At 41.8% G+C, this 17,744-nt stretch overlaps 1 protein-coding gene across 1 annotated transcript in view; it reads right to left on the bottom strand.

Annotated features, from left to right (window-relative positions):
• Positions 1-17,744, bottom strand: part of PDE11A (phosphodiesterase 11A) — a 146,989-nt gene that overhangs the window by 90,287 nt on the left and 38,958 nt on the right. Inside the window, exon 3 of the mRNA XM_035112278.2 lies at positions 759-848. Coding sequence (XP_034968169.2) covers positions 759-848 — 90 coding nt within the window. The remainder of the gene's footprint in view (positions 1-758; positions 849-17,744) is intronic.

Below are 17,744 nucleotides of genomic sequence, written 5' to 3'. Positions count from 1 at the left end.
AAGTTGTGTCCTGTTGCTCTCCTGAATATGTGCCAGATCCCTAAGCCCTGGCTTCCCGATTTCCTCACAAATGTCACCCACAAGATCGGGAAGTGGGGGAGGGGGGGAATCAAAGACTCCCACTGAAATGTCAAAAATAAAGACTTGTTTTTTTTCTACAGTAGTCAAGTCGTACAGAACACAAGAAAGCTCTTTGCAATGCTTGTGCATTGTGCTCTCATGAGTTGCACACTGTAACATCCTGATAAAGCTTTTAGTGGTCACCATTTAACTCAAAAAATGTTGGCATCATAATGTCAGATGAAAGGAATTACTGTAGAATTACTACTGGAAGATAAAAATTCGGGTAAAAACATCTGTAACTGCAAGATACCCTTTGAATATGAAGCTAAAACCATAAAGAACAGGAAGACAGGAAATATATATATTTACACTGCAATTCTATGCATGTTTACTCACAGAAGTTTCACTGTGTTTATTCCTAGGAAAGAGCACGTAAGATTGTAGCTTTGCTGATACAAGATATTCCTCACTCTTGAGCAGAACAAAATATTGCAATCAGTGCCAAAATACATATCACTGATTAACAAAGTGATATGTATTAAGTGTATGTGTATTTTCAACAAAGTGTCAATGTTCTCTTTAGAAATAATAATGATTTACCTCCAGTCACCTGACCTTTTATCATGTGATCATGCAGAGATAGCATATGAAATAAAAGTTAGTGGCAGTGGCCCAAATTGCAACTTTTCACTTACTCTGCTTCTATCATACTCCTTCCTGGAAGCAGCAAACAGCTGAGCGTTAGATATGGCAATCCCGCAAAACGGAAGATACATCTCCATTACCTGGAGCAAAAAGGAATTATCAGCTATTAGAAGTTGTTATTGTAATTAAAATTGTGCCTTCAATCTAGCTCTCAAAGAGGTTGGTATGCCTGTCCACTTCACACTGCAGGTGTGGTGGTGGGGACTTATATGGTGAAAAGCACTTCCATTTCTCTCCACACACAAAACTAGGTCTTGGGGATAAGAACAGTCCAGAAACAAAACCCGGAGTCAGCAACCTTTTTCAGCCGTGGGCCGGTCAGACCACATGGTGGGCCGGACTATTTTTTTGGGGGGGGGAAATAAATGAATTCCTATGCCCCACAAATAACCCAGAGATGCATTAAATAAAAAGACACATTCTACTCATGTTAAAACACACCGATTCCTGGACCGTCCGCAGGCCGAATTGAGGTGGTGATTGGGCCGCATCCGGCCCGCGGGCCTTAGGTTGCCTACCCCTGAACAAAATGGCTGCCTCAAACTTGTCACTATGCGGTTGAGTGTTGAGTAGGCTTGCTTTAGAGCTGCACTTCAGGCACCAAATATGGCCACCAAAATGATTTGAAAAGAGGAAGAGAGCTTAACAAGGCTTCCCACAACAATGGCCAGGCTTTCTCTTCTTGCCTTATTCCTAAAGTTTAGGAGCGGGTCGCTTTTGAGGAACAACCGTTAAGAGCAGAGTTCCGGCTGTTGCCACCATTCTTAAGTGTGCCCCAGACAAGGAAACATACACATCTCAGTGGGAGAACCTATGATTTGCATGCAGAAGGTCCCTCGTTTAAATCCCAGCACCTCCAAGAGAAGATTTCCTGCATGAAAGCTTGGAGAGCTGCTGTCAGTCACTACAGACTACACTGAGCTAAATGGACCAATGGTCTGATTCAGCATAAGGCAGCTTCCTATGCTCTTATTCCCAGAGGTACTCTGGGAAACAATACCCTCATGTCTTGATTGTGGGCTTCCCAGAGGCATTTGATTGGCTTCTGTGGTAAAAGGATTTTGGACTAGATAGGCCTTTGATCTGATTCAGGGAGGTGGGGTGTCCTCTAATATTATTGTGCTATGTTTTTTGGTTCCCAATACCGCCCCATTTCAAAATTCCCCAACATATGGATACCGGCACATCACGGAGAAATGTTCTAGCCTTGTCTTCTACACGATGAGCTATTTTGTGTGTGCGCAAAGACGTAATATGGGAGGCACCATCTAAATAGTGTTGTTTTTAACAAAGGTTTTCTGAGATGAAGAGCTGCCATGGTCCATGGCTAGGCTTGTATATGTATAATTTACCTTGTCACCAAAAACATGCAACTTTAAAGCCATTTCATACATTGCACATACTTTACATTATTGTCCCCCTGTCCCTCCAAAAACAACCATCTGCAATAAAAAGATTGGCTTTCCAAATGGGTGTGCTTTTGGTGAAAAACACACACGCTTGTGCTACATTTCAGACATACTGTATCACTCTGTAGAAAAGGGTGGATTCAATTTTTAGTGCTATGTTGAACAAAACTGGTGATTTATAAAGAACCTTAGGGGTCAGATTTCAGCCAGTGCCCACGTTTTAACCTTTGCTCCTCCAACGGCCAAAGGGTGGTTCAAAATAAAATGCCGTTCAACAAATAAATTCTTATCTTGCAATTCTATGACACATAATACTAGCAATACTAGATTACATGTTCTTCAATATTTTATCAGGAGAAAGAACTTCAGCTAAAGAATAAAAACTGTTCAACACTGTGCAGTACTTGATCGTTTTCACCTCAAAATATTCTTCTTTTGCATGATTCTTTTTTATTCTAACCTCGTGGCTATTAAAATAAATGAATAGGTTCAGAGTGGACTATTAAATCTAAATCCATATCCTTATATTTTAGCTAATATCAGACACACTTCACAAAAGGAAAATACTACAATTCTACGATTCTATTCTTTCTTTTGCAGGAAGATTTGTTTTTACTTCCTTTGAAAGCTCTTTCAACAAAGATCCCATGCATTCAAACATCTTTCTTTTAAATTGGCCGCCTCCTTATATTTATGAAAGAAATGTGCTCCTTAGTATTAACAAACATAATAAATACAAATTCATTTACTTTTTCTACTTTATGAAATACAGATGAATTCTAACACTTCGACTGAGAGATTAAAATGTTTTGTAAGTCATGTAGAGTTCTTGGTTAGTGATGATGCAGAAATAACTTTAACGATAATGATTATTATAATAGCGATAATTTTAAACAGCAAACATTCAAGCACAAAATATTTATATATGGCATCTATTACATCAGCAAAAGTGTACAAAAGACAAATGAGAAAACCTGAACTCCTTTAAAAAGCTAAAAAAATCCCCAAATGCCATAAGTTCCACCTCTGCAAGTTGTACAGATAGATCATTTAAAGACCATGTTTTGAAACAGTTAGCACCAGCGACCATTATTAATAATTATTATAACAACTAAAAACTCTAAAAGCAAACTTTTTTACAAAAATACAATTAATATTTTCTAAAAAGAAATCATTTGTAGATTTAATTCATTCTGGGTTTTAAATTGTCCAAACATGCATGTGCACATTCCTACAAACAGTGCAGTATGCTTTACTGAGCACATGAATCCACAGGCTAAGAATCAATTGAAATATGGTTAGGTGAGAACACTCAACCAAATCACATTATGTTTTGGGCATCTGTGCACAGTGTGTCTGGCAACCCTTACAATCAAGGCCTCTGATCAAATAAGAGCATGGCAGAAGTTTGTCCTTCGCAAACATATTTCTCAGGGGAAGACCCCCCCCCTATTTTTATTCTAAAAATCATCCGCTGCTGGTGGTTTAAGCTGTATCCTATGGGCCCTAAATCAGGCTTTTTTTTTTTGAACTGCCCACCTTTTGTTTTGTTTTTTTAGTTGTAATCTTTATTAAATTTAAAATCAATATAAAACAAAACAATCCTCTAAAATACAAACAAAATCAATACATACATAAATAATCATACAATTTCAAACAAAACTTACTCCATCTTCTCAAATATATCATCAACTTGTCTTATATATCTTCCATTCTGTCTTCGCATCTTCTTTTGTAATTCGACTTCCCCTTCTCTTCTATCCTGACTATAAAATTATTTATCTTCCTACTGCTTCTATTAACTTTCCTCCTTGGAATACTACAAAATATTGGTTTCAAACCCAAGTTCTTTTAAATATACTCCAAATTTTTCCCAATTGTCAATAAATTTTTTTATTGGAACCGCCCCTAATCGAATTCGTCAATCTAGCCAAATCAATATAACCGATTAAATTCTCCTGCCAATCTAATGGTGGGTACTTCCTTACTTTTCCATAATTTTGCAATTAAAATTCTCGCCGCCGCTACTGAGTATAAAATATCTTTTCATCTTTTTTTTGCCACTTCCTCTTCAACCATTCCTAATAGGAAAGATTCTGGAGTCTTCTTTATGTTGTATTTAAATAAATCAGGCTTTACTGGTCTCGTATCAAGAGCAGCATATGCATTTTTTATGTATTCTGTTTTCATAAGGTTTCCCAATTCATTGTCTCTTACCTACTACAATATACCATTCCATGTCCCTCATTCAAATCTCAGCCACCAATTTATTGGATGCCCTTTGGCAAGCCACAGAGGGAAGATGATGGTGTTCTAACATACAGATTGTCTTTAGGGTGCTCAGATTAAACCACGCTCCCGCCCACCCCGCCATATAAGGCGGAATCACTGAAGGGTCACTTTGCAGATATATTACTCTTGATTCAATGCGCAGAAGGAGCACTTAGTACTTCTTTGGTACTCACACAAGTACTCCGCAACCTTTGTTAGCACTTGAGCTAGCACCAAAATATCCTGTGGCACCAGTGGGAATGGGATGCCATTTATGGGAAAAGTACTTTCGATGGGGATCCTGAATCACAGCATCAGAGAACTGCAGAGTTGGAAGGGGGCCCAAGGGTCATCTAGCCCAACCCCCTACAATGAAGAAATCTCAACTAAAGACTCCCTGACAGATGGCCATCCAACCTCTGCTTAAAAGCTCCCAATGAAGGAGAGCCCACCACCTTCCAAGGGAGTCCGTTCCACTGTCAAACAGCTTTTACTGTCAGAAAATTCTTCCTGATTTTTAGTCGGAATCTCTTTTCTTGTCACTTGAAGCCATTGGTTCGGGTCAGTCCATTCCGCCATAAGGAGGAGTGGAGGTTGTGGGCCCACGAGGCCGACACGTGGGGGGAGGGGAATGGTTGCCATTCCCCCAGCCCATTGGCTGGCTCCCGGCCGCGGCACTCCCTTGGCGCGTGCAATCAGGACGTTCCAAGGAGGCGCGGATTGCTGATTTAAGAAAGCCCGCAGCCGGGAATCTGCCTCTCTCCTCATTTTAACCTCCAGCTGCTTCGTTTTCCCACCCACCCTCCCTTTAGGCAGGTCTCTCATTTGACATTGCTATGGACATCAGTTGGTCGCCATTGAGGATCCTGGTAGGAATTTTCCCACTGGGCAAATTGGCTCTGGCCTGGTGGTTTTCGCCTACCTCGTAGTAACTCGTCACAACTTTGGTTTTGGCGGTAGGCACTGGATTATCTCTGAAAGGTTACTAGTGGGGGGGGGGAGGTTGCTGCCATCACCTCCCCCAAAATGCTGAAGGGTACTCCCTTAAGGAGTCCGGGGCGTGGCCAAGTCCGAAGCCGTGGTAGGTGAGGGCCTAAAGGCACGACCCCTAGCAGTTGCCCCAGGATGAGTTCCTAGTTCATGTGCATCGCAGGGCTCATCCAACGGTGGTTAACCCTTCACAGACTGCCAGCACAGCGGGCCTATTATGCCCATTAACCTTATGCCATGTGTCCTGTGTCATTATTCATTCTGGGGAGGCATCGGGGTTCACCACACAACTACTAGTATTTCTGACTATAGGATCTCAACCCAGTAGTTCCTTCAGGTTTTTTTTAAAAAATCAGCCTTATCAAAGTCCAGAGTGCATGTTCGAACATCCATTGATGTGTTGCTAGTAACATCCTGTTTTGTCCGATTGCAAAGCTCTCGGATGAAGTTAGCCTGAATTTAGGGGCTGTGAAACATTAGGGCTATTGGCAATGCTTCCCTCCTTCCTGAACAACTGGGCAGGAAGTGTATTTACAACAGCTTCAAATGACTTTATTTGTCTTCCTTCCCTTTCTTCAGGGTGATATGTGCGAAACGTTCGGAGAAAAACAACAACACAGAACAAATGGCTCAGTGAACATTCTGTGAGAACAACATTATGAGCAATGTTACCAGCTTACATCCTGCAAAATGTAGAAACAGGGCTCCACTTAACAGGGTGCCAGTACTGAAGCTACCAAATGAACTGCTTGATAACTTGTGTATTAACCTCACATGAATGCACACGAAATACATGCAAACCAAGTGAAACATATGTCCTGGTCATATTTCAAAAGGTCTGCTCTACATAGCTGTGCACTGGAATTGTTCAGACATTGCTACAGTTAAGTCATTTTAGATTCTAGACTTAATGCTCTTGCAGGAGCATTGCCACCCTCTGTCCCCCACTTTTGAGGGTAGTGCATATTACTTGCATTGGTAGGGGCTTGGAATAGTTTACCTTTGAGGTCCCATCCAACTCTATAGAATTATATGTTTCTACTTCAGAATGTGCTTTGCCGCACCTACTACAGTTGCAGGACCTCTTCCCCATTCTTCTGAGTGACACCCTGGAAGTCTGCCCCCCCCCAAGCCCTCCCTGGAAGGTACCATGGTACGCATGCATGTTTTGCCGCAGACAACAAATGTAGCTTTTTGGTGCAGTATTACTACTGCAAGTGGCCAGTGCCTGCAAATGCAAACAAAACATCTGCCAAAGAAAGGGCAAACCAATCTATTCCTATGTCCATATTCTGGAAGAACTGCAACCAGCTTTTCACAAATGTCTGCTATTGCACACCAAAATAACAACAAGCTGACTTCTACATAATCTGGATAAATCACAAGTTCTTTATTAAGGTCTGGAAAGAGTCTCCAGAATGCAGCTGTACATAACATGGGATTATACAAGCGGGAGCCCTGAAAAACAAAGCTCCGTCACAAAAAGCATGCATTTGTACACACAGGAGCTCTTTCCAGACCTTATTACAAGCAGTGAAGGCTGGGTACTTATGGGATTCCACTCCTGTGCCACCCACACATTCAAAGAATGTCAGAAAGGGGCTGGAAAGAAAACAGTATGAATACACAGATATGCAAAACTAAGACACTAAGGTGTTTGGTATAGAAAACGCTCAGGGCCGTCTTAACTGTTGGTGCTAGGGGTGCACAGCACCCAGGCGCTGGGCTCTCAGGGGCGCCAGGCTGAGAGTCCGGGGCCAAGCATTGGAGTCTGGGGAAGAGCTGCCGACAGCTGAGTGGAGCAGAGCCCATCAAAGTGCTGTGGGCAGCTCTTCGCCGGACTCCAACGCTCACCTCCGAACTCGCGCCAAGCCGCCTGCAGAAGAGCCCGCGGGGCTCTGACAAGCTCTGCTCCACTCGGCTGTCGGCTCTTGCCCCAGCTGCATGGCGGCTAACAGTTTCAGCGCCATGCCCAGAGTGCTGTGTAACATTGTGGGCACTGTGCGACGCATCCTGTTGCATGCGCCGAGCTGCGGGTTCCTTTGGTGGCTTTTCTGCTGCCAGCGCACGATCCCAGCGCTGCCCAACGTGGGGCACTAGCGCAGAACGACGGGGAATGCAAGTGACCGCGGAGGAAACATCTCCGGACAGGATCTGCCGTGCGCCACCGGCAGCAACAAATCCCAACGAATGGGGGTCCTTGCGTCCCCCAAACATTCTAAAGGTAAACAACTATTTCCTTTTTAAAAAAAAGTCAACAACTTTGGCCGTTCTCTCCCTAAAAAAAGGTCGACAACTCTTAACGCTTAAGGCGGCCCTGAAAATGCTGCAGGTTGAAGTGGAAGAGACAAAGTAGTACAATTTTAAAATGAAGTAACTGAAATTATTCCACACAGGGTTCCACATATTTCATTCTGGCTTTATCTGTTGTCTCTGGTTGCCACCAACCCTTCCCTTTCCTCCCCAAGTCATCTGTATGTGACAGGGAACTTAAGGCTACATTCAGAATACAGTTAATTCTATTTCCCTGATGTTTCTCTATCTATTAACTTCTATACTATATTTGAGCTCTCGTGTGATGTAAAAGCCCCTCATGGAAATCTAAATGAAGTTTAGCACTTATTTCCATGTTATTTGATTCTAGAAATAATCTGACTGCAGCAGCATTAACCTGGAACATTGCGAAAGTAAACAAAAATTGGGGTGGTATACCAGCATTGATTTGTTTCCTGCCATTTTCATGGGTAAATCAGGGGAAGCAGAACCATGCAGGTGTGGAAAGTGTGAGGAAGCAGCCATGTTGCCTGTGATCACTGGTGTGAATGAAATTCAGTGCAACATGGCAGTAAAAGCCACTGGTCCATAACACAACAGGTACTGCGGTGTGAAAGGAACATTAGAAAACAAGACAGAAGCATCATCATTGTAACCAGGAAATCCCCATGTCCCACAGTATTCCCCATGTCTGAATGCACCCTAAAGGAAGTTTTGTATTTTGCAGGGCATTCAACTATTCATTTACTAGAAAATAAGGTCCCACGACTTTCAAATTTCCTCATTTTGTACTTTCTCTACATTCCGGACAAATTCATTAGCTATGGCATTCAGGAGCCAAACCAAAGCAGTGTCAGGAGCAAAAAGTTATTTCTGCAACCAAGAAGAAAACAACTGTGTACCAAAATGGTTTATCCTATCAAGCCACAGATTTGAGTTTCCCAAATAAAATCAGTTTCATTAGGCCTAGCGCCTCCAGCTTATTTTACCGTGACCTCAAAGTTATATAAAAGGAAGCAAAAGCAAAAACAGCTCATATCTAACTTGAGTAAATACACTTTATTAAATTTAACATGTTAAGGTCACTCAGGCGACACATTCATGTATTTTCACAAGCAGCGAGGGCAGCTATACGGTTTTATTATAAAGTCCTTCTAGATGTCCACAGAATTTGTAGCCCGAAGAAAGTAAATAATGACTTCAGTGTCTTCTACTACCTGAAGGGACAGAAAATGATTCTCTCCCTAGATCAGGATTGGCAAATCTTTTTCAGGTCAAGAAACCACATTTGCTCATGGACAACCTTCCATACCAGTGGCGGGCTGGGTTAAAGGAAAAAAAGTAGACAAAGCAACAGAGGTAATCCATAACTTTGTAAAGTAGGCGGCATTCAAATAGAGGAAGTGTGTGGCTGTAGAGTCCGATTTGGGAGAACGTGTTTTATTTCAGGTTTTGCAGATTATGGTGTCTGGTTTTGCTATTACAGGTACACCATGGCATTTCTTCTCTCTGCGTTCCTCCCAGGGGTCATTCTATCTCTGGTCACTGCTGTGGATGCACAACATGACTGTCTACCTCCAAGCATTTGCGATCATCTGCAAGGGATTCCCATATGGCAGGGTTAATGATGCCAGCCTTCAGGTCATGATTGCAGGATGGATATTTTACAGAACGGATAATTCTCCACATTTGGGCTGATGCACAATGCCGTCAGCTTCAGCGTTATTGCCCGGTGAACAACACAAGCAAACTGAAGCACTTCAGTATGATTAAATGAGTTTCAGTTATAGATACTGGAGTTCAATGGAGAGACTGTTAAATGAAATCAGCTGGCCTTTCAGGTGAATGTATGTAGGGCTAGATACTAGACTATAGCTTGTATTTTCTGCTATGGTCTATGGAGTAATGCAACAAACACCGTTCTGTTCTATTCCGTAACTTGTTATTAAGATAGGGGATAATCAGTTGAAGTGAGAACAAGTGGAATTTTGCGGCGATGAAGTATCAAGTATAAAAAATGTTGATGCTATAATGACTGACATCCACTTGATGGCACTATAGACATACGATTTCTGTTTATAAAGGGTGGTAGCAAGATTTGCAGTTAGAACTGTTGGGGAGCAAAACATTTCAAAAACACTGTCAAAACAAGAGTTTCTTTTCTAGGCCAATAGAAAAATCTCACCTGGAACTTTAACTACTTGTGAGAAAGCTTTATAGAATTCACAGACTTCTGAGAAAACCAAGTTGCAGAACAGGAATCGTTCCCCACCCCACAAAACAAAAAAAACGAGAGTTTAATCAATCAAAACATGAAACTTTTGAAGTCATGAAGTATTAGGTGCTTATTACTCTTATTTTATTATTCATTTGTTTGACATTTATATTCTTCCCCCCTTCCTCCAAGGAGCTTAGAATTGCATATATGGAGCATGGGGGTCGCTTAGGGAATATTTTCACAGGAATCCTGTGAAGTAGGTAGCTCTGAGGAATAGGAATTTGTGCAAACACACCTGGATTTTGCACACCCACAACAAACCACTCTGGTCTAGTCACTGGTCCCGATTACAGTCATACCTCGGGTTACAGACGCTTCAGGTTGCATCTTTTCAGGTTGTGTCCCACGCCGAACCCAGGTTGTGGTGCTCGCGCATGTGCAGAAGGGCTGAATTGCAACCGCGCATGCGCAGATGCAGTTGCAAACGCACGGATCACATTCGCAACCCAAGCGTCCACTGTACTAACTTCATAGAAGGAAAACAAACTGATGCACCAAATGCTAATTCACATGGGAGCCCCTAATATATGCACAAATAGTGCTGCATGCGTTTAAACAGAGGCAGTTTATCCCCAAGTACATTCCTCTGAGCAGATAATATTTTTTAAAGTCCATTTATTTCAGTGGGTCTATTCTTATCATGACTAACAGGGGATATTCAGCCATTATGTGGATGTGCTTTTTCCCTCTCAAAGGATGCCAAGAGAAAACAGAAAATAACAACAGAAAATATCAGAATAAGCAATCTAACAAAATATACTGTAGCGTAAATCGAAATATAAAATATCATCCCCATGGAGTGGTCTCTAGTCCACAAAAGCTTATGGCGCACTGAAACTTGCTAGTCTTCAAGGCACGGGATAGCCAACCTTTTGGGGCACAAGGACGCATTCGAAAATCGAAGAAATGTCATGGGCAGCTCTGAAAACCGTTTCTTATTTTTATCTGTAAGCTACCTTGATTCCCATCAGGGAGAAAAGCAGGGTATATATAAATACTGTAGTATAATAATAATAATAATAATAATAATAATAATAATAATAATAAAGTGGTGGTGCTCAGAACCTCTCCCAAAACAGGCAAAAATCCTGCCCCCAAACAAGTAACAAAAAGAAAACATAAGTGGCCACTCAGAAGATGAGAACAGAAAACAGACAGCTCTCTCAATCAACCAAACAACAAAAATGCCCAAAAAAACTGATTCAAAAACAAAAATTGGATGGAGCACAATCCCCATGGCACCATAACTGGGGCTCCTAGCTTAAAAAACAGCCTTCCTGTTTTTGCTTCAAGAAACCTGTCTATACATCTGGAAATTAATAAATGAGTGTTATAATTATTGTGACTATTCCCTCTCCTCCCTCCCATCAACCTCAGGATAACCTCCCTACCGGTATTTAGGTAAAGGTAAAGGTAAAGGGACCCCTGACCATTAGGTCCAGTCGTGACCGACTCTGGGGTTGCGCGCTCATCTTGCATTATTGGCCGAGGGAGCCGGCGTATAGCTTCCAGGTCATGTGGCCAGCATGACAAAGCCGCTTCTGGCAAACCAGAGCAGCACACGGAAACACCGTTTACCTTCCCGCTGTAGCGGTTCCTATTTATCTACTTGCATTTTGACATGCTTTCGAACTGCTAGGTTGGCAGGAGCTGGGACCAAGCAATGGGAGCTCACCCCGTCACAGGGATTCGAACCGCCGACCTTCTGATCAGCAAGCCCTAGGCTCAGTGGTTTAACCACAGCGCCACCTGGGTCCCGGTATTTACCGTAGGTTCCTGCTATTTCCAATGTGGTGTGTGTGCATTTCATTTGGTCTAGCTTTAGCACAGACTGATGCTGGCGGCAGCCTCTTCAAAGCCTGCACAAGCTTGTAGAGTGAATTATATTAATGGGGAAACAGCCTCTCTCTTCTCCCCCCCCCCCCCCGCCCCCAAGCAAAACATCCCAAAAGCTCACTGAGCAGTGAATGCAGCTCCATGCCTCCTGCAATGCAGACATGAGCCTGGAAGGTGCAACTGAACTGTTAAGATCCTTTCAGCTTTTGCAGTAGAAAAAAAGGAAGCAGGGAGGAGAGGAATCCGCATAGAAAAGTGGTTCCTCTGGGTTCACTTACTTAGTTTTACAATTCATGCTGCTCTGCAGTGACAGTAACTGGAAGCAAAAATGATCAGGTACCACCAGCATTATGCGCTGATTAAATCAGCGGTGAGGATGGACAGAGCCCTCTCCTATAGCTATAATGTTAACTGGCTTGATGAAGCTCCAAGCGAAGCAGAGAGATGCTGAGCTACAGAGTGTGTAATCTGATTGTTCCAGCCAACTAGGCACGGCAGCCGATATTCACTAACTTTCATTCTCAGCGGAAACAGACAACAATAAAAACTCAACAGAGCACAAATTTCCGTTGTCTATAGAAACTAGGAAACATAAGGGAAATACCAGAAGAGAATGTTAAAATATCTGTTTGTACAACTAAGGCCCCAAATCCTGCAATCCTCCTATTGCTTAATAGCATTTTAATCGGTCCAAAAGGACGTGTACTGTTATGTGCAAGTAATTAGAATACCATTTCTAACATTTACTGAGCTTCCAGTTTTTCATGGTTTTAATATCCAGTAAGCTCCTCTTGAGTATTTTATGGAAAACCACCCCATAACATTTAAGGCACATCAAAATTAAAGAAATGCTAACATTGCAGAGAACTGAATATGCATTAAGGTCATGGAGATCTAAGAACATTTACATGGTTATTGTAGACAGGCAAAAGGCAGGAAAAAAAGTTCATATTTGAGGCGTTCACACCAACTACAAATTAAGCGTGAATTAAAATGCCAACCTACAAAGTAAAATCAGGGCAAATGTTACACTGAAGGTGCATATAGCATGCTCTGCATGGGGATGAATGAAAATGAATGTTCATAGAGAAAGAAGCAATAGAAGACTTAATTTCATTTTTAGGCGAATTTTATAGCTGTACAGTCTTCAAAATTGTGAGAATAGTGTCACTGTTTCCAACTCAGAACCATTTTCTCGGATGCCAGGAATGAACACTCATCCTTCCATCCATACTGAAAAGAGGAAAGCTTCTCTTTGTGAGATGGTTTCTGATGTAAATGAAACCACCCCACCCACCCACCCCATTGACAGGGTACCGATGGAAGGGGGGCAGTGGCAGTCCTTTATATATTTGTGGCCCTGTCTATTTTTCTGCTTTTTTCCAAATGTGGCAGCTATTTTGGGTTGTGCCACGCCCTCAAGGCAGACGTTCTGTGACTGGCACCCATATGCCCTTCTCAAAATTCCAGATGTTCCCACTGGTCCAAAAAGGTTGCTGAGCCCAAATAATATAATAATGCCATCATGCTGAGCAAATTACATGAGACAGTGTGAAATTTATGGACGCATCACTTATAATTTGAATTCCATAACCATATTTTTGTGAAATTTCCAGTTATAGGCTGGTTTCACAGATAAATGGAGCAGCTTCTCTGAACCCTTCACAAGAACATGATAGGTCCCTGTTGCTGCTTATAAGAAAAGATTAATTTAAAATTTGACAGATTTAGGCAAATGTGCATCAATAATGTGTTTTTCATTATACACCAAGGCAATTTATTTATATTACAGTGCATAACAAGCACAAGCACTTGACTTAATCTATGCAAACACAATTTAGAAATCCACTCTTATTCAATTGTAAAATGAAAATCCTTTTAACTTGTTGCTTAAGAGATTCCACTGTGATAATCATTACTCTGTTGTCATTGTTTATCATGTCCTCTAAGTAGATGAAGCTTTAAGCGTTCAGGACAAAATTATTTTGATGAGCTATCATGGAGGGTCCACATCTGACCAGACATTCTGATACTGTGTGATGTCTGCCTTTAAAAACCAACTCTACTTGAAAATACCCAACAGTATTTATTGTTCAAGGGTAATTTATCCACTTCTCTCCAGTGTCACCTCTACGGGCATATTTATATAGAAAGCTATACTAATCCTTGTGTGATGAATTATGTGTTTTCTTGATTACAGCCTTCACAGCTACAAGTTTTTCTAGAAAGATGATGTCTCAAATACAAACCATTTTCCTCTCTGTACGTATGTTACTTGAGATGGTGATGCTGTCAGCATAATACCCCATAAGTGTATTATTGTGACAGTGGGTATATCCTCCATATAGTGGCACACTCTGGAGCAGGAATATGTGCCATTGCTAATATGACCCCTTGAACCACTTCCATCTTAACTCTACGCTAGTAAAACTGAGCTCTGTCCTTTCAACTTCTGCGAGGAAGCACTTACTTCCTCACATTTATTTGAGAAACCAGGACAAAAACCTCATGCCAGTCCCATCATCTATCAATCTGGTGCCAATTGGGGGTGGCCCCAAAGTCTGGAAAAAGTTCAATGTTGGGATTCTTAAATCTATCATTTAAGAAACAGGAACATGCAGAAGCTACTGAAGCCCATGTTGGTCTGTGACACCCATGTAGAAGATACACAAAACCAATTGTTATGAATTCCACTCTCCGAAGTAGAGATTATGGAAATCATTCTTTTAAAAATGGCAAATATTAGGACACCTGGCTCAGATGGATTTCCAGTAGAGTAGTATAAAACATTCATAGATCTCTTGGTGCCAAAACTTCACCAATTGTACGATAGGATATTTGATAAGGGGACTTTATGAGAGGCATTTAACCAAGCTTGCATTGCTGTTATACCAAAAACAGGTAAAGAACATACTCAGTGTGCTAATTACCACCCAATTTCACCGATTAATGTTGATACTCTATTGTCTCTGTGCATGTGCACATGCCTCTATACCAGTCAACCTCCCATGCCTCACTTCTTGTGCCACCAGGATTCTGGCTTCTAAATAAACAAAGTAGATGAGGCGCCACAGGTTTTTTAAAATTCAGAACCAGCCTAAATAATGTCAGCAGACTCTAAAGGCCAATCCAAACAAATCAGTTTGTATACAGCCCTGATAACGAAGTAACACCCTTGATCTGAGTAACTCGTTGCCATGCTCTCCTTTTTGCCCGCATGGGTTGGAACCTGACTACTAGCCCATGAAATGGCAACATCCTATGTCACTTCCTCCTATATGCAGCCTTAATAAAAATAAAAATAAAAAAATTGGGCTGCAGGTAAGAAAGGGCTCAGAATTCAGTAACTTCTATTGAATAGAATGTACATTTCATTTCCATTAATAATTTCATATGCAATTCAAATTTTACAACTCTCGTTTTCTGATTGTATCTTGTTGGAGTCGGTGGGAACTTTCTGAATTGAAGGCAAGGATGTCCCATAGCTTCCTGCTGAAATTCTGTAACTTCTGATACTACAAATGTTCCAGGGTGTTTGGGGTATTACTTTGTCGCACTTTTGATGTGCTATAGTACAAGTGTAAGGAAAAGGACCTTTCTGGGTCATGTGGCCAGCATAACTAAACATCTTCTGGCACAACGGGACACTGTGATGAGTGCCAGAGTGCATGGAAATGCCGTTTACTTTCCCGCCACAACGGTACCTATTTATCTACTCATCCTGGTATGCTTTTGAACTGCAAGATTAGCAGGAGTTGGGACAGAGCAACAGGAGCTCACCCCGTTCCCCAGACTCGAACTGCTGACCTTCTGATCTTCAAGCCCAAGAAGCTCAGTGGTTTAGACCACAGCGCCACCCTCTCCCTGTAATGCAAGTGTACCCCTCTAGACTGTAATAATGTGGTAACAATGAGGAAGTATTACAGAAAAATGAATAAAGTGGAGTAATGTATGGATAGGTAAAGGTAAAGGGACCCCTGACCGTTAGGTCCAGTCGCGGACGACTATGGGGTTGCAGCGCTCATCTTGCTTTAATGGCCAAGGGAACCGGTGTACAGCTTCCGGGTCATGTGGCCAGCATGACTAAGCTTCTGGCGAACCAGAGCAGCACACGGAAATGCCGTTTACCTTCCCGCTGGAGCGGTACTTATTTATCTACTTGCACTTTAACGTGCTTTCAAACTGCTAGGTTGGCAGGAGCTGGGACCGACCAATGGGAGCTAACCCCATTACGGGGATTCGAACTGTCGACCTTCTGATCGGCAAGCCCTAGGCTCTGAGGTTTAGACCACAGAACCACCCATGTCCCACAATGTTTGGATGGCCCTGTATAAATCCACCATTAATGGACTATTTCTGGACCAACTATATATTAAACACCCCCACCCCCACATAAAAAACTCAGTCTGGAGGGGACCTATCTTTTATCAGAGTAAGAAGCTAGGAATGTGTTTTTTTTTTAAAAAAAAACTTAAAATGTTTAGTGCAAAAGGCAATTTTAAAATTGCTTTTAGTCTTTGATAGTTACTGATCTGAATCTCTTTCCTTTGATAATGAAAGTATGGGGAATACAATTTTCAGAACTGCAAGGTTTGAGACTGAATCTTACAATGTACTAAGACAGCTCTCTGAAAAGATGGCCTGGCTTCCAGTTCTACTTAGAGGAGCTTCTAGATATTTTTAATAAGCTCTGCAGAAGCTGTCTTTCCACAGGACATACATACTCGCTTTCACATTTGCGAACCCTACAATATTATTGCTAAAACCTTTGGTTGGCAGATGTGGTCATAAACAGTGAGACACACCACCTCCCACAATCCCAGTGATGTTAAAAACTGCTAAGTGTAACAATATGTTTTATTTTATTTCAACTGGGTAAGTGGCTGCATAAAAAGAACGAATCACACAGAACTTAATTGGCTGCCATTTGCAAAGCAGCAATTGGCGAAATAACAGGACAATGTTATTTTATTCCGGCTGAAAAAAATGTCATTGCAAAGCTGACACGCTGCATCTTTTGTTTCCTGTTTATTCTTTAGCTGTATGACACTGCCACAGCTGCAAGCAATTAGAGAGTTTTGAAATGTTCTATAAGGTCAGTGATAGAAATTTGCTGAAATTTAAAAAATCTGCAAAACAGGACAATTATGTTAATTCATCAACAAAGCAGAGGTCTTGGCTATACACCAGAAATGTAGTTGTGTCCAAATATTAGTGGGAAAATGCAGTCTAAGCACTTGCCCGCCTGCAATACATTGTTAAAGAACATTTTAGCATGCTGCCCCATCTCCACACACACACACACACACACACACACACACACACTTTTAATTACAGCCATATCTTGGAAGTCAAACTGAATCCATTCTGGAAGTCTGTTCAACTTCCAAAACGTTTGGAAACCGAAGCACGGCTTCTGATTGGCTGCAGGAAGCTCCTGCAGCCAATCAGAAGCCGCGGAAGCCCCGTCAGGTCAGGTGTTCAGTTTCCAAAGAATGTTGGCAAACAGGAACACTCACATCTGGGTTTGCGGCGTTCGGGAGCCAAAACGTCCGAGTACCAAGGCAGGATCCACGTTCAGGATCCAAGGTACAACTGTACTTATTTTCTTTATTATATATTTAAAGCATTTTCACCACATTCTTTAGCCAAAATAATCTTCCACATCTTCCATACCAATTAAACAGCACTTGAAAGGGCAGTCTGTGCCCTCAGGCTTATAACCTAAAATCTATGTCACAAAAGAAAAAGGGAGGAGGAAGGAGGAGGGGAAGGAAAGCAATTTCATGTACAAGTTCTTAAAGTTATAGTTCAGGCTTCCTCAAACTCGGCCCTCCAGATGTTTTGAGACTACAGTTCCCATCATCCGTGACCACTGGTCCTGCTAGCTAGTAGGGATAATGGGAGTTGTAGGCAAA

This window comes from Zootoca vivipara, chromosome 1 (assembly GCF_963506605.1).
Source record: "Zootoca vivipara chromosome 1, rZooViv1.1, whole genome shotgun sequence".
Lineage (NCBI taxonomy): Eukaryota > Metazoa > Chordata > Lepidosauria > Squamata > Lacertidae > Zootoca > Zootoca vivipara.
The sequence above is the reverse complement of the archived record's forward strand: the minus strand, read 5'-3'. Positions and strand labels throughout refer to the sequence as shown.